General features: G+C 41.7%; 1 protein-coding gene across 25 annotated transcripts in view; it reads left to right on the forward strand.

Annotated features, from left to right (window-relative positions):
• The window catches only part of LOC126248660 (MAP7 domain-containing protein 2-like), a 421,589-nt gene that overhangs the window by 253,978 nt on the left and 141,499 nt on the right, over positions 1–26,112 (forward strand). For 22 of the 25 annotated variants that reach the window (XM_049949858.1, XM_049949865.1, XM_049949867.1 and 19 more), the window contains exon 2: positions 21,464–21,529. In XM_049949858.1, coding sequence (XP_049805815.1) covers positions 21,464–21,529 — 66 coding nt within the window. Of the gene's footprint in view, positions 1–17,476; positions 17,532–21,463; positions 21,530–26,112 lie in introns of those variants that run through there. The other 3 variants (XM_049949862.1, XM_049949868.1, XM_049949869.1) reach the window with 1 other exon arrangement.

Raw genomic sequence — 26,112 nt, forward strand, 5'->3', positions numbered from 1 at the left:
TTTCACAGTGTTTTAATATCTACCAACTCAGTGAGCAGTCTGCAGGCTATACACCGGTGCTACTCTCGTCACACTTTGGTTTCTGATACCCATGCCTTCTCTCTGCCCTTGGCAGTGCCATCTGCTCAGTTGTCTTGCTCTGGGTCCCAAGTCATGTGGTGAGCATCCCGGGGAACGTACTGGCTGACCTTTTGGCTAGAGTGGCAGATACTCCACACACCCCCCCCCCCCCCTCTTATCCCCTTTCATGATTACAGGTGCAGATATGCGGATACACATCAAATCTCTATCTGCCCAAAAGTGGAATGACATTTGGTGCGCTATTGCTCTCAGTAATTAACTCCACTGCAGTTTAGCGCTCTTCCTCCCACTCCTCTCGGAAGGAGTCCACTGTCTACGCATCGGTCATAGTGCGTGTCGACAGACAGGCATTCTTTTCATCTGCGAAAAAAGAGCAAATGAGTGTACCAGCAACGAAAGCAGGCTCTAATGTGTTCGTATTATACACTGAAGCGCCAATGAAACTGGTATAGGCCTGTGTATTCAACTACAGAGATATGTAAACAGGCAGAATACGACGCTGCGGTCGGCAACGCCTATATAAGACAAGTGTCTGGTGCAGTTGTTAGATCGGTTACTGCTGCTACAGTGGCAGGTTATGGAGATTTAAGTGCATTTGAACGTGGTGTTATAGTCGGCGCACGAGCGATGGGACACAGCATCTCCGAGGTAGGCATGAAATGGGAATTTTCCCGTACGACCATTTCACGAGTGTACCGTGAATATCAGGACTCCCGTAAAACATCAAATCTCCGACATCGCTGCGGCCGGGAGAAGATCCTGCAAGAACGGGACCAACGACGACTGAAGAGAATCGTTCAACGTGGCAGAAGTGCAACCCTTTCTCTAACTGCTGCAGATTTCAGTGCTGGGCCATCGACTAGGAGGCGACCTCATGAATCCATTGATCCTGGGTATCAGCAGGGGACTGTTCAAGCTGGTGGAGGCTCTTTAATGGTGTAGGTCGTGCGCAGTTGGAGTGATACGGGAGCCCAGATACGTCTTAGGTACGACTGTGAAAGATGGCCCGTACGTAAGATTCCTGTCTGATCACCTGCATCCATCCATGTCCATTGTGCATTCCGACGGACTTGGGCAATTCCAGCAGGACAGTGCGATATTCCACACGTCCAGAATTGCTACAGAGCGGCTGCAGGAACACTCTTGTGAGTTTGAACACTTCCCCTGGTCACCAAACTCCCCAGACATGAACATTATTGAGCATATCTGGGGTGCCTTGCAACGTGCTGTTGACAAAAGAGATCCCCACCCCCTCGTACTCTTACTGATTTATGGACAGCCCTGCAGGATTCATAGTATCAGTTTCCTCTAGCACTACTCCAGACATTAGTCGAGTCCATGCCACGTCATTTTGCGGCACTTTTGCGTACTCTCGGGGGCTGTACAAGATATTAGGCAGGCGTAACAGTGTGTTTGGCTCTTTAGTGTAGTAAATAATCCCGTGACGAAATGCTGTTCTTCTCGGTATCGTCTCTGATTATATTTTTTGAGATATTTTAGAATGTCGAATTTTACCAGACTTCGTGTGCCACGTCGATACTTCTTATCATTAGAGCTCTACGCGAAGATTGAGCAACCAATTCTAATGGAACTTTTCGCTGTCAGATCGCTAGTATGTCCAAGAAAGACGAGTGTGTTATAAAGCAAAGGATAGACCAGCGTCCGTATTATATGTCCTTCCTTGGTTCGTAATGGCGTGTGTGTGTGTGTGTGTGTGTGTGTGTGTGTGTGTGTGTAAGAGAGAGAGAGAGAGAGAGAGAGAGAGAGAGAGAGAACGGATTCTGAAGTTGCGATGTTTGACGCAGGAATTGGAGGAGTATCGATCGTTTTGAAAGAAGTGTTGCTTCATCTTGAAGTTATTAAGCTAGAGTCATTCGTTGTGTACATGGTGTGTCATAATTAATGGCATAAACGTATACTGCTGGAAGTACACGTATTTAGTAGTGAAAAAGTCTAGTAAATATGGACTCTAAAATGTGTACCTTAAGAGCTATGCGCGCTTGTTCAGTAGAAGAGATGTTTCACAGTAGCGAAAATGAGCAAATGCACATAGTTCCAAAGGTATGCACTTTAGAGCCCATATATACCGGAATTTTCTTCTTGTTTTGGACCGTACTACCACCTCTCACAATATGGAAAGCAAAGAGTTTGCAGTAGAGGAGATTTATGCATTTTATGCCCTTGCCCAGGTATGCATTTCAGAGCCCTTGTTCACTAGAAGTTTTTGCTTTTAGTATCATGTATTTTCAAATGTATGCGCTGACGCCATTAATTATAATACATCCTGTATTTCTTACACACGATCCTAATTTATCAAAATTCACAATTGAACAAGTGGCCCATAGCTCTTAAGGTATTAATTCAAGGGCCCATATTTACTGGACTGTTTTGCCTATAGTGCCGTGCACTTTCAACTGTATACGTTTACGCCATTAATTATGATACAACCTGTATACAACCAGTAATTGTAGCTTAATGATTTCAAAATGAAACAAAACTCTTCATCCAAATAATCTCTCTGGTAAAATAAGAACTTTTCTTTAGTGTGATTGGAAAGACGGAAGGTCTTCATGCCTAACATTTCTGAATAGAAATTGTTCGTTGCAGTTGAAATGGGTTTAGTTCTCTCTGGTGGAAAGAAATTTTATCTTTTGATAGCTGAGTAAAACTAGCGTAAATATCCCGCAGGCATTGCTATGAACGATATACTGTGGTAACATGCATCATCGAAATGTGTTGAATAGGTCAAAGTTGCTAAGTACAGGGTTATTACAAATGATTGAAGCGATTTCACAGCTCTACAATAACTTTATTATTTGAGATATTTTCACAATGCTTTGCACACACATACAAAAACTCAAAAAGTTTTTTTAGGCATTCACAAATGTTCGATATGTGCCCCTTTAGTGATTTGGCAGACATCAAGTCGATAATCAAGTTCCTCCCACACTCGGCGCAGCATGTCCCCATCAATGAGTTTGAAAGCATCGTTGATGCGAGCTCGCAGTTCTGGCACGTTTCTTGGTAGAGGAGGTTTAAACACTGAATCATTCACATAACCCCACAGAAAGAAATCGCATGGGGTTAAGTCGGGAGAACGTGGAGCCCATGACATGAAATGCTGATCATGATCTCCACCAAGACCGATCCATCGGTTTTTCAAACTCCTGTTTAAGAAATGCCGAACATCATGATGGAAGTGCGGTGGAGCACCATCCTGTTGAAAGATGAAGTCGGCGCTGTCGGTCTCCAGTTGTGGCATGAGCCAATTTTCCAGCATGTCCAGATACACGTGTCCTGTAACGTGTCCGTAAACTTTAAACCGTGAGATTGCACAAAACACGTTAACTTTTGGTGAATTGCGAATTTGCTGCACGAATGCGTGAGGATTCTCTACCGCCCAGATTCGCACATTGTGTCTGTTCACTTCACCATTAATAAAAAATGTTGCTTCATCACTGAAAACAAGTTTCGCACCGAACGCATCCTCTTCCATGAGCTGTTGCAACCGCGCCGAAAATTCAAAGCGTTTGACTTTGTCATCGGGTGTCAGGGCTTGTAGCAATTGTAAACGGTAAGGCTTCTGCTTTAGCCTTTTCCGTAAGATTTTCCAAACCGTCGGCTGTGGTACGTTTAGCTCCCTGCTTGCTTTATTCGTCGACTTCCACGGGCTACGCGTGAATGTTGCCCGCACGCGTTCAACCGTTTCTTCGCTCACTGCAGGCCGACCCGTTGATTTCCCCTTACAGAGGCATCCAGAAGCTTTAAACTGCGCATACCATCGCCGAATGGAGTTAGCAGTTGGTGGATCTTTGTTGAACTTCGTCCTGAAGTGTCGTTGCACTGTTATGACTGACTGATGTGAGTGCATTTCAAGCACGACATACGCTTTCTCAGCTCCTGTCGCCATTTTGTCTCACTGCGCTCTCGAGCGCTCTGGCGGCAGAAACCTGAAGTGCGGCTTCAGCCGAACAAAACTTTATGAGTTTTTCTACGTATCTGTAGTGTGTCGTGACCATATGTCAATGAATGGAGCCACAGTGAATTTATGAAATCGCTTCAATCATTTGTAATAGCCCTGTATGTTTCTTTCCACGGTCTGCGTATTGTACGACGCCTCATTTAACCCAAAATGTCTCCACGAATTAGACCGAAAGCCAACCACGGACATTTGTGGTCGATGCATTCCAGTTAACTCTCGGACAATCGGGCCCTCAGTAACAAACCAACTGCTCGCAGACGTGAATATCACTGACAAACAGATAGGCACATTTGTATTTCCTATCATCACAGAGCAGAATTCATGCGCATTAGTGTATTCTGATTTTTCTAGAGATATTGACTCGCGTTGTATGGTACTCTGACGACAGCCACGAACATGTGTCATAGAAACGGGCCTACATGATATGTGCAGATCAGCTGTTTCAGCTGATATTCACGCTGGACAGTGCACGAAGCTGTTTGTGTCGGAACAACGAGACATGAGTATTCAGAGATATAAGAATACCTCTTTGTTTTATCACGTTACACGACTTGAAGGTGTTATCCTTCGAGGCTCATTCTTGTTCTCTTCAAAATGGATGCTGGGGAATTTTAGAGTGTAATGCTACGTGTGGAAAGGTAACAAATCGATATTCGTGCACGTGCATATATGCACTACAGCCAGGAACCCACGTTCTTGTTATGATTTTTGCCGCTACTGTTAACAAGTGGCATCAAGAAACATCTATAGATGAAAAGAGGCTGGTGAGGGGTTTTGCAGTACAATTTTTCTCGAGCATTGACAGAGTCAAAGAAGATATTCTGTGCTCGGAAAACTGTCCACATCGCTCTACTATCTTTGCATGGTTCAGAGAGGTGTGACGTATAATTTGCGTCGCTAAAATTATCCCCTCCCCCACCAATAGAGAGGATGCTGCTACAACACGGAATCTAGTGAAATAAGGTCGGTGTATGTAATACCAAGAAACGAAGTGCACCTCCAATTCCGTCTCTTATGACCTCGAAGTCGGCGGAACGTAGCACCTCCAATTCTGGCAATCTTACTGGAGTTTATTAAAGTGAGGAATCTTTCTCCTTTGTCAGAATCACACTCCAAGGCGCAAATGGCAGCTCGAATGCTGTGGAAACAAATAAACTAACAAACAAAATGAAATTGGCAGTGTTGCATTTCGCTGTGTTTGCTCTACACTGATACATACTCTGTGTGAGGAGGGCTGTTAAAGGCGACGGAGGTTGACTTTATTTCGAAGCTGTTCTAACGAGGTTGCAAGGACGTTTGAAGAAACTGTAAACGTCTGTTGAGGAACTACCACTGCAGGTTAGTTTCATTTATTCATTAATGTTTTGTGGGTGGGGGCAGTTGCCTAGAAGAGAAAGAAGACTCAGGGGCCCTTCCCCAGAAAGTTGAAGGAAAAAACCTTCGAAAACCATTGTTTTAAACTGTTTTGATAGTTAAAAATATCAAACAATTGCAAAAATGTGTTTTATTTTAGACAAAAAAGTTTTAAATTTCTTGAAATGTGTAACATTCACAACCTTTTTCTGAGTAACTTCTCTTATCCAATTGTTATCATACAGCAACAAGCTCATAAGCCTTGTGTTAACACAAATTTGATAAGCAGATTAAAATCAAATAAACTGAAATTAGAACTGAATACTTATAAAAATTTCTTAATTTGTTGACAGTTACTTTTTTGCCAGTTGTTCACACACACACACACACACACACACACACACACACACACACACACGTCTTTAATGGATACTCAAATACTTTTTTCTAATTCTTATTTTCAATACAATTCACAATGATACTCGTTTTTAAACAAACATAGTGGGAATAAAAATCCAATATCCATATTAATTATGGTGTTAGAAAAATGTATTTGCGACTAATACCTCAAAAGAAGTACAGTGTAAACAGTGAGAATAATATTACATCGTTACAGTAGCTCAAAGCTTACTTGTTGGTACATAAAGCCGTAGTGTTAAATGTAATATTGTATTCTTTTATACACTGAGTGGTTAAAATCTGGAAAAGATCGTTGTACAAAAAACAGTCGAGTTTATATTTTTCATTTTAGTTCTCTGCACATACAGTATATATTTGGCATGCTTCATGCATATTAGCATCTGATTCTCACTTTGTTATTTTTTTTTTATAAAATTGTAATCCAAGTGTGTGAATGCTAATTACTCAATCTTTTTTCATCACAGAAGAACAACTGTCATTATATTAAATATTATCTGTGCTGAAGAAAACATATCTCTTCTGTTTTTTCCGTCCAGTTCTTCTTTGTTAATAGTGATGTCTCTATGGACATGCAAGCCCTGTTAAGCGGTTTTGTTCACAACGGTCTCTCAATCAATTCTCAATGAGTTTGAGTGTCGAGAAAGATGTTTCTGCTGTTGCGGCTGACACAAAAAGAGAAGAAAGAATCAACATCAAAGATGAAACTGTAGGAAAAAATTGTGGAGTGCAAGACTGCAAACACTCAACTGCATATCCCGGCAGAAGTGTTTTGTTTGCGTCTTCCACAGTGCTGCGCTGTATGAAGGCTCGTGCGCTGCTGAGAAGCACTTCTTGGTGGCATCACGCGAAGGCGCCCAAACTGTACGGATATGCTCTTGAATTCTAGGCAAGCAGTCCAACACTAGTAGCAATGACAACAATGGGCGTAAAGCAGATAGTGCCCTAAGGGAAACGCGAAGCGCGTCCTGATGTGGAAGATCGAGAAGCCCTGCTAATATTTGGCGCCCACAATCCGAACAGGAGGGGGAGCACAAGTCACTGGTATATGTAGCACATTCTCTCGGGCACACAAATTAAGGTGGCTTGGGGAATAAATGACTAAATCCACTGAGCAGGACTCTTAAAGGCCGTGTTACAGTCAACGATTATGTGAGCATTTTAGATGATCAGGTGCACCCCATGATTCAAACGTTGTTCCCCAACAATGATGCCACTTTGTGCTTAACTTTGTGACAGATTATAAAAATTACCATTTGATTTTAATGTAGTTTTAGCTCTAAGGTTGGGGTGGGGCATCGCCCCCCCCCCCCCCCCCCAGCCACGCTCCTTTAATCTGCCTTTGATTCAGCCTAGTGTTTGTGCTGTATTTACAGCAAAAGCCACACAAATCCTTGCGAAGCACCGAACGTATAAGCAAGTGTTATGCTAATGTGATGGAAGAATGTAGTTTAGCGTAATTATGATAAACAAATTTATTATAATGTGGACTTTCGAAATAAATATTTGTTGTTAATTAAATCCAAATGCGATTAAAAAAACAGTGCTTCTTCCTTCCATGTGAAACGCGTAAAATCGTTTATAATGTGGTCATGCTGATTAGTTTGTGAAAAATTTACATTCTGTATAAAGAAAAAAAGTTTCGTCAAAGCCGGGGTGGCGACTTGGACCCGTGACCACAAATTCCAAATACAACGCTTTCACCTCTCGCCCATCGAACTCGGCTGTCTTATGGGTCTTGCCATTAAGACTTATGGACGAAAATTTCTGTCGATATACGCAAAAACTGTAAAGCATAGAGTTCATGACGAAATAGGTGCTGGTTTTTAGTGACACATTTCATGCAATCCTTAAACCACTATTGTCAGCATGTGGCATGATGGAGGTAGCTGAGGTAAATGCAGCTGTGTGTGCCTCTGGAGTCGTACAAAAGTTATTTGGGTACGTCCTATTTACAGTGCAGCTCCACGAATTGTGTATTTGCTATTTTTTCTATGAACTTTGCGAATCAAGCATGAATTCGCAATTTCACTAGAATATTTGGGAAAAAAACTGATAAAATATTAAAGAAGAATGAAGACTGCATTATGTCTGTGGGCGTAGCAATGCAGCTATGCATTAGAAATAATTAGTTAAATTTATGTAAGTTTTATTAATATACCAAGAACGCATTTATTAATGTCAGATTACCTAATGTCAGTAATCTGAGTCATCGAAACTTGTAAACAGTGATGTAATGTTTCGTCCATGCACCTGCATTAGTTGTTCCTTGCCTTGCGGCGATAATACTGATGTATTACTTGAAGAAGAATTTGGTGTTGCTCAGTGGCCTTGCTGTTGGTATGCTGTTGACCACAAGATAACCGAGATGCTAGCGTGTCGCGATAGTGCCTGGGGAGATTGATGAATATAGTATGTGTAGTATCCGTAGGAACAAGATGTATTGGAAAATTATGCTGCAGTTGAACTTCTATAATAATGCTAATTTATGTTCTTTCGTTTTGACACTTGGACTGCTAGAGTATTTTCTTAGAGGAAACAAGAAAAATCTGTCTTTATCTATCTGTATTTGCGTTTCAAGTTGCTGCTTGTACAAAGTAGATTTGAAACATAGACAAGTTTGCCACCTATTTTACCACGTGGCTTCTTTTTCTTATGAAACTTTCTAGTTAGGTGTGCTCTTTTATAATTTCAATTTATTGTGGGGTTTGCGTATAACTGGCATTTGAAAATACGGGGGATACGCAAAATAACGTGAACACCTGTACTTACTTGGGAATGGTTTATTAATAAGGGGTTGGACCCCCATTTACACGTAATACAGCTGCGATTCATCTTGGAATACTGGCATAGAATGATTGCATAGTCGCCAGTGGAATGTTATGCCACTCTTCGATCAGAACCTCTTCTAACTGCTGTAATGACGAGGGTGGCGGAAATCTGCTCCGGAGTCGACGCTCTTAATACCACCTGCAAGGGATCGATAATGTTCAAGTCCGGGGAATGTGCTGGCCAGGGAACACGCTGCAGTTCAGTTGCATGCTCCTCATATCGCAATTGTACTGTGTGTCTGAGTGGGTGCACTATCGTCCTGAAATATGGCATCATTGTTGGGGAACAACGTTTGAATCATGGGGTGCACCTGATCATCTAAAATGCTCACATAATCGTTGACTGTGACACGGCCTTTGAGAGTAATGATGGGGCCAGCAGAATACCACGATATGGCTGCCCACACTATCACACTTCCACCTCCATGCTTAACTGTTGGAATCAAACAATCAGGATTGTAGGCTTCTTTTGGCGTTCTCCAGACTTAAACCCGGCCACATATCGGAAATAACAAAAAAGTTGACTCGTCGGACAATATGACGTGTTTCCACTGATAAGCCATCCAGGATTTATGCCCCTGGCAAAATGTTTCACGCTTCTTTGCGTTGGTTGTCGTCACTAAGAACTTCGATGTAGTACTCACTTTAGCCGCCTTAGTTTTGTGTTGTTTTGACACAATTCGTGTTAGCGTACGACAATCTCTTTCATTTAGTTGTGATTTGCGCCCACTATTACTTTTACGTGTCCATGTTTTGTGTAGGGTGTCATGATTCTTGAAACAGTTGCTCTTGAAACATTTAATAAGTTGGCTGACTTGGTTACTGATACTCGAGCTAAACGGACCCCCACAATCTACCCTCTTTGGAACTGTTTGTTCTTTCATTGCAGTCGACCTCGGCCTCTAAATGCAAATACGAAGTGTGCACTACTCATAAACAATCTGCACTGATGCCTAATCCGCACTGAGACAGTCCAGCCCGACACGTGCTTTACCTGCGTTGTTTATCGCCAAACACAACAATCCCATTATTACCACTGTTCACATTATTTTGCGTGTCCCCTGCATGCTGCTGTGCGTATTACTTGGTGCAGTGGCAATGTTTATAAATGAATGGAATTTGTAATACCGATGTGGTATCTTTCTGGTTCCGACAGAACCACTTTTACGACTTAATGTAGGAGCCCTTAATGGTGTGCCGTTTCTTCTGTAATGACGGAATTGGTATGATGATGTATATGAGCACCATCGCACCAGATTTGGTTCAGCTGTGTGGAACGTAAATGAATATTTCCAAAATACATTACCAAAATGTTTAAAGAAGTATTGTCGGCGAAAGTTGGCTAAAAGTTGACTAGTGTATCTCTCTATAACATGAATGTTCTTGAAGCTACACAAATTTCAGACATAAAGAAAACTCCCTTGCCTTTTGTATTTGCTGTTGATAAACCATTTCCGCATTTGCACAGTATTGTTCATTAGTCTAGGAAAGTTGTAACCGTCATCTTTGTCAAGCTAAACGTTACATTGAGTAAGTTGGGGTAGTGTTATAAGTTGAGGATAATTCACAGACATCTTCATGTAGACGTTAATTTTTGTATAGACATTGTTAAGTATGGTGTATTCTCTATAAATATACGCAAAGTAGAGATGGTGTAAGAATTCAACATACATTTTATGGATACCTTACAACTAATGAGAATATCCCACAAGGGCAACGAAAACGTAACTCTAATTTGCACTACTGAAATTTATTTCCATATTATTTTGTACACAAAAATGTTCTGTTTTGGCATTTGGATTACGTGTATCCACGAACACCGCATAGTTGAATAGAAATAAAGATAAAATGTCTCAATAGTGTTGTTTGTTCTATGGTGATTTACTTTCTTTGCCACCGGAAACAATTGTCACTTCAACTGCCATTGTTACTCATCATTTTCCTCCGGCTTTGATGACGTGAGAATAATGATAGGGCGTACGACCAGATCTGTGTCCAACGGACGCGTAAATTTCGGCAGGCGACCATGTGACCATCATGAGGTGCGCTGGTGAACTGATGCAGATGATCTGCCCCATACTCTTATTTCTTCGGGTTTTAGTAAATTGTAAGTCCAGAAAGCAGGTCTCCCCCCAGTTTTTGAATATAAATTTCTCTCTGTTGAAATCCAAGCTCTGGAGCCTTAATACATGGATGGGTTGAAAATCTCGAATGATAATCTGAGACGAGCGTGGCGTATTTATTTTCATGACTTCTGTCATGTCTTACTATGGAAAGATGAGAACACTATCGCAGATGAAAGAAGCGTAATCCGTGAACAATATGAAACGTCGGAAACTCGACTCTATATTTATGCACTGGATAATCCATTGGAAGAATTTTACTGTGGGTTCAAAGTGATTTGGTACCATTGTTTTCATACGTTGTTTATAATACTGATGCAGTTCTTGCCCCACCAGTATTATTCTCACTACATCCTTCGAGGAGGAACAGATTTTAACGTCCCGTCGACAACGAGGTCATTTGAGACAGAGCACAAGCTCGGATTAGGGAAGGATGGGGAAGGAAATATCTCCCGTGCCCTTTCGAAGGAATCATCCTGGCATTTGCCTGAAGGGAAATCACGGGAAACCTAAATTACGATGCCCTCACGCGGACTTCAACCGTCGTCCTATGCGAGTCCAGTGTGCTAATCACTGCGTACATCCGTCGAAGGGTGCGATTCACGGTAAAATTGGGGGGGGTTCTCCGTGATGAATCTACTCCCACACGATCGAACAACATATCTTCAAACTCTGTGTGAGGAACCTTGACCAGCATACTGAGGCTTGAACGGCCAAGTGTCTCGAAAGTTTCTATCCGTGGCAATAAATGTCTTCCAATTAGCTGTTAAAATACGTTCAATCGTGCATCGCCAATTTTCGACCCCGATATTTACAAACATATTGTGTTACGCAACCTTTGCATCCAGATTGTCGAAAGAAATTGTTCTAAATGTCAAAGAGCTTTCTTTTTCCTTAGAAACTCAGAAGAAAGGAAAATTGCATTCATGCGATGTAGTAGATATCGTTTTAATGTATGTTTTCCGTGTCTGCATGAAAATTATCGTCCTGCTACTTGTAATATCGGAAGCACGTCCGACAATGAATCGTATGTTGCCTTCATACACTGAGGTGACGAAAGTCAGGGAATATCTTCTAATATTTTCTCGGACCCCCTTTCGCTCGGCGAAGTGCAGCAACTCGACATGGCATGGACTCAACAAGTCGTTGGAAGTCACCTGCAGAAATATTAAGCCATGTTGCCTCTATACTGTCCATAATTGCGAAAAGTTTTGCCGGTGCAGGATTTTGTGCACGAACTAACCCCTCGATTGCGTCCCGTATATGTTCAGTAGGATTCATGTCGGTGGATCTGGGTGGCCAAATCATTCACTCGAATTGTCCAGAATGTTCTACTAACCAATCGCGAACATTTGTGGCCCAGTGACATGGCATATTGTCATCCATGTTCCCAAACAACGATCTAATTTTTATGAAGTCCATGAAGGGTCTCCAAGTAGCCAAACAAAACCACGTCCTGTCAGTGATCGGTCTATTTAGCCCAGAGGACACAGTCCATTCCACGTAAACCAGCCCACACCATTATGGAGCCACCACTAGCTTGCATAGTGCCTTATTGGCATCTTGGGCCCATGGCTACGTGAGGGCTGCGCCACACTCGAACCCTTCCATGAGCTCTTACTAACTGAAACTGGGACTTATCTGACCGGGCCACGGTTGGTTTTCCACTCGTCTTAACGTCCAAGCTACACTCCTGGAAATGGAAAAAAGAACACATTGACACCGGTGTGTCAGACCCACCATACTTGCTCCGGACACTGCGAGAGGGCTGTACAAGCAATGATCACACGCACGGCACAGCGGACACACCAGGAACCGCGGTGTTGGCCGTCGAATGGCGCTAGCTGCGCAGCATTTGTGCACCGCCGCCGTCAGTGTCAGCCAGTTTGCCGTGGCATACGGAGCTCCATCGCAGTCTTTAACACTGGTAGCATGCCGCGACAGCGTGGACGTGAACCGTATGTGCAGTTGACGGACTTTGAGCGAGGGCGTATAGTGGGCATGCGGGAGGCCGGGTGGACGTACCGCCGAATTGCTCAACACGTGGGGCGTGAGGTCTCCACAGTACATCGATGTTGTCGCCAGTGGTCGGCGGAAGGTGCACGTGCCCGTCGACCTGGGACCGGACCGCAGCGACGCACGGATGCACGCCAAGACCGTAGGATCCTACGCAGTGCCGTAGGGGACCGCACCGCCACTTCCCAGCAAATTAGGGACACTGTTGCTCCTGGGGTATCGGCGAGGACCATTCGCAACCGTCTCCATGAAGCTGGGCTACGGTCCCGCACACCGTTAGGCCGTCTTCCGCTCACGCCCCAACATCGTGCAGCCCGCCTCCAGTGGTGTCGCGACAGGCGTGAATGGAGGGACGAATGGAGACGTGTCGTCTTCAGCGATGAGAGTCGCTTCTGCCTTGGTGCCAATGATGGTCGTATGCGTGTTTGGCGCCGTGCAGGTGAGCGCCACAATCAGGACTGCATACGACCGAGGCACACAGGGCCAACACCCGGCATCATGGTGTGGGGAGCGATCTCCTACACTGGCCGTACACCACTGGTGATCGTCGAGGGGACACTGAATAGTGCACGGTACATCCAAACCGTCATCGAACCCATCGTTCTACCATTCCTAGACCGGCAAGGGAACTTGCTGTTCCAACAGGACAATGCACGTCCGCATGTATCCCGTGCCACCCAACGTGCTCTAGAAGGTGTAAGTCAACTACCCTGGCCAGCAAGATCTCCGGATCTGTCCCCCATTGAGCATGTTTGGGACTGGATGAAGCGTCGTCTCACGCGGTCTGCACGTCCAGCACGAACGCTGGTCCAACTGAGGCGCCAGGTGGAAATGGCATGGCAAGCCGTTCCACAGGACTACATCCAGCATCTCTACGATCGTCTCCATGGGAGAATAGCAGCCTGCATTGCTGCGAAAGGTGGATATACACTGTACTAGTGCCGACATTGTGCATGCTGTGTTGCCTGTGTCTATGTGCCTGTGGTTCTGTCAGTGTGATCATGTGATGTATCTGACCCCAGGAATGTGTCAATAAAGTTTCCCCTTCCTGGGACAATGAATTCACGGTGTTCTTATTTCAATTTCCAGGAGTGTATATCGTCACGAGCCCAGGAGAGGCACTGCAGGTGATGTCGTGCCGTTAGCAAAGGCACTCGCATAGGTCATCTGCTGCCACAGCCCACTGACGCCACATTTTGCAGCACTTTCCTAACGGATACGTTCGTCGTATGTCCCACATTGATTTCAACGGTTATGTGAAACAGTTTTGCTTGTCTGTTAGCACTGACAACTCTACGCAAACGCCGCTCTCGGTTGTTAAGTGAAGCCCGTCTGCTACTGCGTTGTCCGTGCTGAGAGGTAATGCCTGGAATGTGGTATTCTCGGCACACACTTGACACTGTGGATCTTGGAATATTAAATTCCCTAACGATTTCCGAAATGGTGTCTCGTTCCAACTAACGTTCCGCATTCAAAGTCTGTTAATTCCCGTCTTGCGGCCATAATCACGTCGGAAACCGTTTCAGAGGAGTCAGCTGCAGTGAGAGAGCCGCCAATGCACTGCCATTTTATACCTTGCGTACGCCTTATTACGGCCATCTGTATACGTGCATATCACTACTCCATGACTTTTGTCACCCCTGGCACATTGTAACTCATTGTATTATTGATGAAGTTATTTACACCTTTATTTATCGATGTTTGACTTGGACTTTCGAGGCCTGCCCCTCGTCCTTGCGCCCAGGTGTAAAGCAGTTCTCGGCATCTCAACCCGATTATAGGTATAAGGAATTTCGTAAATCACGACAGGCATACATTTTCAGGAGAACTTCATGCGTTTCGTCGTTTACTCGCCGATAGTTATAAATACGTATTGTGATACTCAAAATTAGCAAACAACCAAATAACACTGGAAATTCAATAGAAGTTCATGCAAATACAGGTGCCTTTTCATCATGTTACCTTTCAGATGTACTATGTCTGAAATAATATGACAAGTCTTGATAAAAATATAAATTAAAAAAGCGGGTTTCGATCCAGCGATCCACTGATTACGGTACTTGAAACGTTAACCTCATGACCGCCGCCATCTCGCGCTCAGGGCTGCAACGCGCCGGTACATAACTCACAGTAAAACTTCTCGTGCAGTTTTCTAGAAATCGCCTTAGTAGCACGCCCTACTACTTGCACATTATGTTGTCCTAATGGACTACTAAAAGTATACAAAGTCTGCAGTAAAGCCGTGATCCAAATGTTGTGGTCTACCCTTGTGAGATAAAAAGCACTCTTTGCGATCTGGTTCTCCGAAGGCCGGGTGTGTATCGTATTCCATTCGAATGTTGCATGTCTTACATGGGGCAGACTATCAGAAAAGTCGGGAAGAGATGCAAGGAACATTAGTGACAACCCAACTAAAACAAACAAGCGAATTAGCTGTCGCCAAGCAGTGTCTCAATTATAATCATGAAATAAAATACTATGAGACCAGTATCGTGGTGCAAAAGCCAAGTTTCTTGGAAAGCATGATTAAGAAGTCTGTCGAAAGAAAGATGCCAGAAAACCTGATACAAAGAGACGGAAATTTCAGTTTAAATAACTCTTGGGGTCCGGCACTCAGCTTTTTAAAATCTAGTCAGCTTCCTCTTCCCCTAAAGCAGGAAGTCGGCGAGAGAATTTGCATTTCACGGAATATCAGTGCGAGCCCTGGATTTCAGTAGCTCTGAAGAAGAAAAATAAAAAAAAAAAAATAATCAGAGGTCGTAGTGAGCGTCGGGAATCGAAAACGGTTATGGATAGTAGCTCGAAGCCAACGATAGTTCAGTCAGGTTGGAGTCCAGTCACCGACTACACATACGAGGGCATGCTGAAAAGCAATGCCTACTAATTTTTTATGTGAGAACCCTTAAAGCTTTTAAATAAAAGACATGTTATTAACATTCTACATCTTTATTCTTCATGTCTACATATTTATTTCTCAGTATAGTCACCCTTGCGACGAACACATTTCTCCCAATGAGAGACCAGTTTGTTGAGACTGTCACTGTTAAATGTTTGACGGTTGACGGAGCGAGAACCTCACATCTGCTTACACCGCTTCATCACTATCAAAGTGAAGTCATCGAAGGTATTCTTTAAGTTTTGGAAACAGATGAAAATCGGATGGGGTCAAATCGGGATTGTGTGGAGGATGATGGATGACAATGATCCCAAGGCGTCGGATTGTTGAAGATGACGCAGCGCTCGTGTGTGGACTGCCATTGTCATGCTGAAGCAGAGGTGCTCCATGTGTGGACGAACTCTTCGAGTTCGAAACCCGATTACTGCACGATGTTTCTAGCGCACCGACATAGTTACGTTACACACTGCCAAGTTACACGCTACAAGTCAGAACCGTCTATCGGCAGAGGCCTCCAAATATGTAGGCACGAAGAAAAAAAGATGTCTAATGTTAATAATGTTTGTTTTAATAAAAAAAAAGACTTTTAAGAATTTCCATACAAAAAATTCGGAGGCATTACTTTTCAGGGATAGTGTCACCAACATTAATCGGGTTACAAACGCATGGCTGATATACGTTGCTCGTTCAAGGCATCACCCCGTTCGCTATATTGTTCCCGGATGTGGTTCCTTGTCTCAAAAATTCTGAGTTCAGAATCCTTTTCCATTGGTATAATTTGAACTCCTAAGCAGTCGAGACGCTTTGTGGATATTCGGGACAGTTTAAACTACGTCGACGTCTGGTCGTGCACTGCCCGCCAAGCGTGCACGCTGTTCTAACCACCTCACACAGCTTTCGCCGCAGTTGCTAATGAGCAGGAGCTGGTCACACGACGATATAGTGGCCGGCGGGCAATATTTGGCAGCACGTTCATTTCGCATGACTCTTCCATGTTAAATTTGCCGCAACCGCATTGTATATTTGATTCAGCATACCCTGAAACAAGTGTTCGCTGCCATTTCCAGAGTTACAGTTTAAAAAATTGTATGCAAGCGGCACACTGCCTTACTAATGCCGTATTTAGTTATTCTTAAGTATGATTGTAGTTTCTTGGAATGTGCCATGCTAGTTGTATTGCATTAAGGGCAGATACGACGACAATCTATCAGAAGCCTTACCCAGTGGACCAGGCACTATGCAAAAAAGAGAGAGAGAATGACTTAAGAAATTGCAGTGGAAATTAAACGGTCGCCTCCGTAAATCACCTCCTCCAGTTCCACAGTTCCAGTTAGCTGCGCACCAGTATTGCAATAAATGAGTCGCATGTTCGTTTTTGGGCTAGTGTTAAAGCATATATATCTCTCTGTGTGTGTGTGTGTGTGTGTGTGTGTGTGTTTTTTTTTTTTTTTTTTTTTTTTTTTTGCATGCGCGCGCATGCCGCCGACGAAAATGGCGAGAGGGGGCATCAGTGTTGGCATGCGCAATTTGAAAGAATTCTTCTAATCAGGCACCTCTTGTTTTCCAAATTCGCAATAATTAAATTTTTTACTCTATTGAGTCCATCAGCCGTGTGTCGTTTTACGAATAGCGTGGGGTAATCGTTGTCGGTGAGCTTTCCTGGGCGCGACGGTAGCGGGTCGATGGCGTGGGTCGGTTGTCGCGTCGCGGTGCGGTGTAGTGCGGTGCAGCAGTGCGCGCAGCGCTTTGCGCAGTGTGTGTGGTCGGCGGCGTCGGCCGCCATGGGGCTGGCATGTTCTCACAGCTCTGCCGGGACACACTGCGCCGCGAAGGTAGAGTCAGACGAGCACATGCTGTTTCCATCATTTACGACGCCAGGTTTCTGTAGACGTCGCGTTGTAACACAGACAAAGCGGACGCAACGAACCGCTCCCGAACGCTCCGACTCGAGACTCGTCCTGCGGTGAAGCTAAAGCGGCAGGCGTCGAGGACTTGCATCTCTGCACGTGGCTTCATAGCGTGACATTCTTGCAGTTAACCGTTAACGGCTGCAAAATGTGCGACTCTCCGGCTTCATAAATTTCCCAGTACACATGTGTCGGGTTTTGTTTTACATATATTGTTTAGTTCTTCAGAAACACGTGCATTTGTCTCATTTTGTGGCTCAGAATACCGCCCCAACTTTCGTTGGGCATCTTTTTATTAGTGAAATACGATGGCTTCTGATAAAGCAGAAATATGCAACCTCTATATTTTCCGTGAATCCATTTCCACGGTGCTACAAAAATGTTTATTGCGCTTTCGACTGCAGCGGTTACTTGATTGTTGCTTGACAGCATGCGGTTCTCGACTCTGCCGCTCTGGAAATGTTGAAATGTACCGTGCTGGCGGGGTAATTTATTGTTGTGTGTATTTGAGTGTACAGTTTCAGCTGTAACAAACAAAAGCTGATTTAACTGTGATTTGAGGTTACGTTCGCTACAATAGTTCTTGTATACGTATGTGCCCATGTGCCTGCTTTCATGGACGCACCCGCATTCTGTACGAGACATACCATTAATGACAGTATGAGGGAGAAAAGTCGGGCACACCTTCAGTCGTAGTGCATTTGAAATTATAAGAAGCTAGTTTATATATTTTATCCATAACTGCGGGTTTCGAACACGGCAATAAGGGAGTTGATTATCAGTAGTGGCAGAAATACAGCAACCAACCAACCAACAGTATTTCCTCAAAAGCTTAGTTTATTTTTTTCTAATGTCATCTTCCTACACATGCAGCAGAATTTGCCATAGCCAAGACGACAGAAACTGAGGAATGTCAGCAGAAGCACATTTAGCAGCGATGTCGAATTACAGTTCATTTTATGCCCATATCTTAGTACCCACTGAGCTATATTCACTAGACTCGTACTAAACATGATATAAGTTGTATACGGACACATCAGTGGTTTGTTGTAAGAAATGAATTGACGTAGAACTCGCCGTTTATAATAATTTATCAGTCTAATTGTTCATGCAACTGTGAGGATCTGCAATAGAAATTCTTGCTAATTTTGAGTCAGAGACCCATCACCATGTGATCAAAGGGAAAAGATGTAGAACAGAGAAAAAGAGGGGATTACAATATTAATTAAAATGTATAATCAAAATAAATATTACTTAGGCGGATAGATAAAAGATGTGGCCTAGATATCAGTTACACATCATCAAATACAGGAGAAATTAATTGTTAGTTTAATTGTAAGCAATAAATAAATAATCCATTTAAGTAACTAAGATAAGTAACGGAAGTTTACCTCCAGAGCTGGTGGCAGAAAGCGTGCCACTAATATGTACGATGATGATACATTTTAAAATCTTACTTCGAATGTGGATATCTGAGACACTGCCTTTAGTTACGCAATATGCAGAAAATTATTGTGGGTGTGTATATTTCACTTTTTGATGTATTTTTCTGTGAAAATAGTTCGTGTTAGAGATTACACAGTTTTGAATTTGTATGTGTAATGCGGGTACAAGAATTATGACCACCTGCATAATACTGCGTACATCCATTTTCCGCCTTTGCACAACAAAAATCTGATGAGATATTGTTATTAAAACAATATCAGTAGTAGTCGTCACAGAGTATGACCATTCACAGTGTGTTTGATGTTGTGTTGGATATCAGTACAGAGGTTTGCTAAGTGGTGAGTTACCACATGTTCTCGTATACCAAGTCCTACAAATGCTCAACAGGAATGATATTCGGAGAGATACAGGATTCATCAGTAATAGTGAAAGTCTGCATAGTGTTCTTCACACCAGCCTGCCATAGGAATGCTACGTGCCCTGTGGTCTTAAAATATATCTTCACTATTTGGTAAAAAGTAAGACAGTGCCAGATTCACATGTCATACAGGAATAGTTGGAAACCGTACACTTCTCTACCACCATCGTAAGTCCAAATTCAGGCTATGGAAGCCTGGACCTAACCATACCAACATCCACCACCATCCTACATTATTAACAACACATAATACACATACAATTTCAAGAAGTCACCAAACGCAGTAGTCATTTTCAGTCAAATAGAAACTAGGCATTGTCAAATACATACACCTTCTTTCATTTCACAGTCACTCACTTGTGACACTTTTTGCACTAGGTGTGATTTGTTTCTGCAAATGAACCTGCATGTGACATGGTTGTTCAGTCAGCACTCATGTTGAAACAATGCTTCAGTGATTAGTATGCAGTGGATATTTATGAGAAATACGTAGTCAGGTTGACAACTAGTGTACCGGGTGGTCACCTGCTCCACTGTCCGAAGTGTGTCATTACCAGCTATGAATCTTTTGTCGTCCTCTACAGATGTAGCAATGATCTGTTGTTTACCATTCAGTCCTGATATGCTGCATGTACCACAGATTTCAAACAGACCACACATCCACTTGCAAGTTAGATCAAGACACCAGTCTTCTAGAATCATTTATCAAAGAATGATAAATCCGTTAGTTCCCAATTAAACTCAATTGTCTGTAGTTTGCTGATGGACAAATTTCACTGTTAAGTTTGATGTGTCAGTTTGTCAACATTCTCATTGGATGTTTGTGATGATTATGTCTTGACTTAAATAAAACAGATTCCGTATGTAGCATTTTTTGTGGTTGGTGAGTCCTTTTTTTCCCATTCTGGTTTTGGGTTGTGAGGAGGGGGGATCTTTGGGTTGACAGCAGTTGCTACGCTTCGACAAGTGACTGAGGAAATGGTCAGCAAGAAACAAGCAACTTGTAGTTTGTCATAAATGATTCAGGGAAGTATCAAGTACGCAAGGGAAAATAACTAATGCTTCCAGTTTGAAGTCCTCTCAGTTATTACTGTATCACTTTTTCAATTTTTTTTTCATGGAAATATAGCCTTCTCTTTCTGATAGTGTGTAGGTGCAGTGATCTATGTTGAGAAATAATAAGTGTAGCAATAGCTTTTTACATTATCAAATAATTTCTGTGCAATAATATGTAAACAAAACAATATTGAACACTGGGGATTAATTGAATGAAGTTGTGTTGTTTACAACATACTGAGTTTTTATTCAAGAGAATGAAGCCTTTAATATTTATCTGGCCATCCTGATTTAGGCTTTCCGTCGGTTCCCGTAATTGCTTTGGGCAAATGCCAGGATGGCTCCTAATATAAGGTCATGGCTGGAATACCTGTCCCAACCATGACAAACTAGACCTGTTTGTACATATATGTTTTTTATATATAAATTATATCTTTTCTTTTTAAACTGTAGCGTCACTGCCGTGTAAAAGTGATCCACAGATGACTAAAGCTGCTTCTGTTGCTATTACTTTTCTTGCTCCTGCTGCTGCCGCCGACACTACCACCACCACCACCACATCCACCACCACCACCACCATCACTACATTGTGCAATACACTTAGAATAAATTATTGCTAGCCTGAATTTCTGTAATCTAAAGCGGAATATGTTCTGTGCCAGATGTCCAGAATTACTCACAATGTGACATGACGTCAACAGTTTAGTGGTGGAGTCAGAATTGATTATTGGTGTAAGGCAGGCATTACAACTCAGTAGAAGAAACAAGTCCTTGAAATTTCTTTGCATTATTATTATGTCTGTTTTAGTCTATGTTTTACTTGGTGTGTGGATTAAGTTGTATGGTCTTTCCCAAAAATATTATCATATTCTCAAATGTTTACATGCCACTTCCTGGATAACAGAGTAATGTTGAATTTGTTCTTTTATTGTTTCAGCTGGTGCTGCACCAGTGGACGGTGAGCAGGGGCGACACTCTTCCCGAAACGCACCTGCAGTCAAAGGTATTCATTATTTTTTAAAAGTAGCTTGTGTCATAATTAGTAATGTGGAAAATTAAATTTATTTCTTATAAACATACAGTGAATTATGTGCAAACTTCATTCCTCAAACATGTTTAAGTAAAAATACAAATCAGTATGTCTTGTATAAGGCAATCCCATATAGTACACTTTTCTTTGGACATAACTAACACCAAGAGTGAAGTATGTTAATAACATAATTGTAATAAGATAGTCATTTTTATGATGATAATTAAAATGTGCCATGAGTCTAAGGAATAGACAAGAAATTTGAGTGAATAATATTGAGGTAAAGTATTTCATAATGGATCTCTGCCAAGCTGACACTTTCAGTGACCAGTCTTGCTAAACAGTATGTTATGAAAATCATTTTACAAACTCACAGTTTGTGAGCTGTTATAATTTGTTGATGGTAACAATAATTAAAGTCTGCAAAAGTAAAATTTTTATCCTACTGAAAACTTTTGCTTCAACATTGTGGAACTCTTAAACTGAATGCAGATACTTTAGCTTGATAGAATGCATGCTGTTGTCTGGGTGAGATGATATCCTCAGTTTCTTTTGTATTGAGTTAGAATGAACATGTTTTCAATCTCAGTACATGTATGCAAGTGTTGTAGAGAGAAGTTTTATAACTAAAGAAATATGTTTACATAAGGTTCAAAATTCCATTTAATTACTTGCTTACACTGTTCAAGACTTAAGGTTGAGGCTTTGTTATTGTATGGTACACTGCATTAACTGAATGTTTTAAATAGCATGGATTCTTGTTATCTGAGACTATTAGCTACATCTGGTATTGACAATGGAGTTAAAAAAGAATCAGCATTTAGTACTGTACAGGAAGACCTGCATGAGAACATGTATACACATGGCTACTAAATGTTTTTGTTAATTGAAGGTTTACCTTTACTGAGCATTAAGTCACATTACAATTATGAATAAAATGTGTCTGGTAATATGGGTTTTTGCCAGAAATAATTTCTAGATTGGGATGTATTGCTAAACATAGGAGTTTTGAATGTGTGTTACATGTTGTGCATGTTTTACTTCCGTTACCCAACCATCTTGATTACAGTGAATCCATATTTAAGTGTTTCATATTTTATTCTTAAAATTTTATTCTATATGGCACATATTTTTAGTGTTGTCCTAGTTTATGTGTCTCTGAATACATGTAGTACTTTACATTCACTACAGTAGTAATAGATTGTCTGTAAGGAAATAAAAACGTTAACTAAATATCTATATTTTGGTGAAACTATATTGGAATTTGACTGGATAACATGAATCTCTACTGAGCAAAGTGGCATGATAGATAGCACAGTGGGCTCATGCTTGAGCAGTAGAGTTGAGTTCATATTTCATCCAGCCATTATGAATTAGTTTTTCCATTGTTTGTTTCCATCATTCCTGGTAGATGCTCAGATGTTTCCTTGAACATTGTCAAACCTGATTGCATCTCATGTTGTTCTCCAACTAAGCTAAAGGTCTCTCTCTAATGACTTTAATGTCAACATGGTACTGAACTCAAGTGTTTAATTTTCCTTAACTCTTTTTTGCTGTTGTATAAAACAGGTAAAACTACAGTTGCCAGCAATTGTACGTGCACTTCATAATATTGAATCTGTGTTAATAATTAAGTTAAATTATGTTCTTTCTATTCACCTAGCCATCTAAAGCAGTATCAGTCAGCATCAGCAACTTTTTTTAATGTTCTTTCTTCATCTTGGTGTAAGAAAGATCGTCCTGAGTGAATATTTCCCTCTGCAGTGTGGTCTTTACTGTTACAGAACATGCTGAAAGATTAAAACTTTGTACAGAACCAGAATTTGAGCTTAGAACAGTCTTCTTCTGGTGATACCCTATTGATTAAGCTAACCAGTCACACTCCAGCCCTCACCCCAACAAACAGAATTTGTTAGTGCCTAGTTCGTCCTTTCCATCCCTTCAAAACCTCGCCTGCCTACCTTTCTGGTGCCCACTCCTAGGAGAAAGGATAAGGTAGAGCAAAACTTTGTTAATACCCGTGAGCAATTTCCAGACTGAACCTTTTAATTTATTTACAGTCTGAATGGTTGAGTATATTATCCATTGTTTATGAAATACAAGGCTCCATGTTGAATGAAAGTTGACCATATGGTTTCAAGAGAGGAGGTTCCCATAGATTGCAGCCATGCCGTAACTAATTCACAATGTAGATTCTTTTCCTGGATGAAACTATATACAATATTTCATTACAGTAGTGTAGTCCAAAGCAAAGACAATAATGCTGGAAGGCAAAATGAATGCATAGAAGGGCAATATAAAGGAAAGCCACATTATTATGGAAAGGGAAGAAGATGAGATGGGTGATGCAGTACTACAAGAAGAATTTGACAGCACATGGAGTTGACAACTTTCCTTCAGAATTATCAAGATCCTTGTGAGAACTAACCATGTCAAAACTGTTACATCTGATGTGCATGGTATGACAGACTTTAAGGGAAATTTAATCATTCCACTTTCAAAGAAGGCAAGTGTCTGTGTGTGTGAATATTACTGGAAATTAGTTTAATACTTGAATACATTCTTTGAAATAAAATAAACAGAAACAGGGAGAGAAAGCTTACTCATCTTGTACATAAACTGCATTACAAGAATTGAAGCATATGACAAATAGTCAGTAATTAAGGAGAGTGAGATAGGGTTGTACCCTGCCCCCCACCCTTTCCAGCATGTACATTGAACATGCACTAATGAAAACCAAGCAGAACTGTGAAAGTGAAATTGAAGTTCAGAGGGAAAAAACAAAGACTTAAATGTTGACCAATGATGTGGTACTTTGCAACAGATGACAAAGTACGTGGAAGAGCAGTTAAAAATAGGTTCAATGATGACTATAAATGAAAGTAAAACAGGGGTAATGGAGTGTAGACAAATTAAGTTATAAGACACTGTGTTAATTAGGTTAGGAATTGAGATTCTGAAAGTATCTTTTGTTATTTGGGCAGCAAGATAATTGACATTGGCATAACTAAGGTGTGGACTGGGAATGGCAAGAAAAACACTACTGAGATGGAAGATTTTCTGAAATTATATTTTTGGTGATACGGAAGTGAGACATGGTGGGAAACATTTATGACAAGAAAATAATAGAAGCTTTTGAAATGTAGCTCTACAAAATAATGCTGAAGATAAGATCTATAGATCAAGTAACTAATGAAGAAGTGCTGAATCAAATTGGGAAGAAAATAACTTGATTGCTGCTAATTGACTAAAGGAAGGGATAAATTAATGGGTGAGAATATGAGTTATCAACGAATAATTAGTTTGTTAGTAGGCAAAAGTTGTAAGCAGATTCAAATGCATATAGGTGTAGTGATGTATAAGGACTGGACAGAAATATGGAAACATCATGAGAAACGCACGCTTGAACATAAATCCAGATGCAAGCATAAATGCAGATCTACCCAAGCCTGCAGGTTATGCTGTTGTACAGCTGTGGTATCCCATGTATGGCACATGTGCAGTTTTCTCAATAGGTTACAAGTGTCAGTCATGGTCAGGACAGTGTCCTTTGTGATGTAAGTGCATTATGTTGGAGCTAAGTGAATTTGAATGTGAGCAAATTGCTGGTGCTCCTATGGTGGATGGTTTCATAAACAAGGAAGCTGAAGTATTTGGCATTTCAAGAGGCATAATATCGAAGATATATACGGCATCAGGGAAAGCAGAAAACATAATCTACTAAGTCACAATGCAGACGAAATTGTGTGTGTTGAGCCAATGTGACAGGTGGTTGTAGAAGAGAATTGTGATGGAAAAAGAAGAGGACGATAGCTGCAGAATTGAATGTCGCACTTGCGAAACCTGTCGGCACCAAAACAACACAAAGGAAATGCCAGAAGCAGGGAATCACAGGGTGAGACGGAATTCCAAATCCACACATCAGGGTTTCAAATGGCCATAACTGGAAAATGTGCTGCTGAAGTCAGAAAACCTGGGCTATGGAGCAATGAAAGAAAGTTATTTGATCAGATAGATCTTGTTTCATACTGTTTCCAAACTATGGCTGAGCTTACATCTTAGTAATGAAACCATATTGTGGTATCCTGTGGGTTCCATGGATACTCTCCAAAGTTGCATTACTGCCAAGAATTATGTGTACATTTTCACTGAATGGGTCCATCTGATGGTTAATTTTTGCTCCCTTGTGGCGATGCTGAGCTTAAAGATTATAGGGGCCCCTATTCACACAGCTCACATTGGATTGGTATGTGTTATGATCATGAGGGTGAATTGTCACATCTCATCTGGCCACCAGTCACTAGATCTCAATATTACTAAACATTTGTGGTCTACTTTGAAGAGAAGGATGCACGATTGCTTTCCGCGTGCATCATCGCTACCTGAACATGGTATTAGTTTGCAGGAAGAATGGTGAAAGATTCCCTTGAAAATCACATAGGACCTGTATTTATCCATTCCGAGATGACTGGAAGCTGTTTTGAATTTCAGTCAGTTTCTTACATCATATTAGGCATGGTAATGTGTTGCGTTGTTGGTGATACCATATTTTTATC

The sequence above is a fragment of the Schistocerca nitens genome, chromosome 3, assembly GCF_023898315.1.
Source record: "Schistocerca nitens isolate TAMUIC-IGC-003100 chromosome 3, iqSchNite1.1, whole genome shotgun sequence".
NCBI lineage: Eukaryota > Metazoa > Arthropoda > Insecta > Orthoptera > Acrididae > Schistocerca > Schistocerca nitens.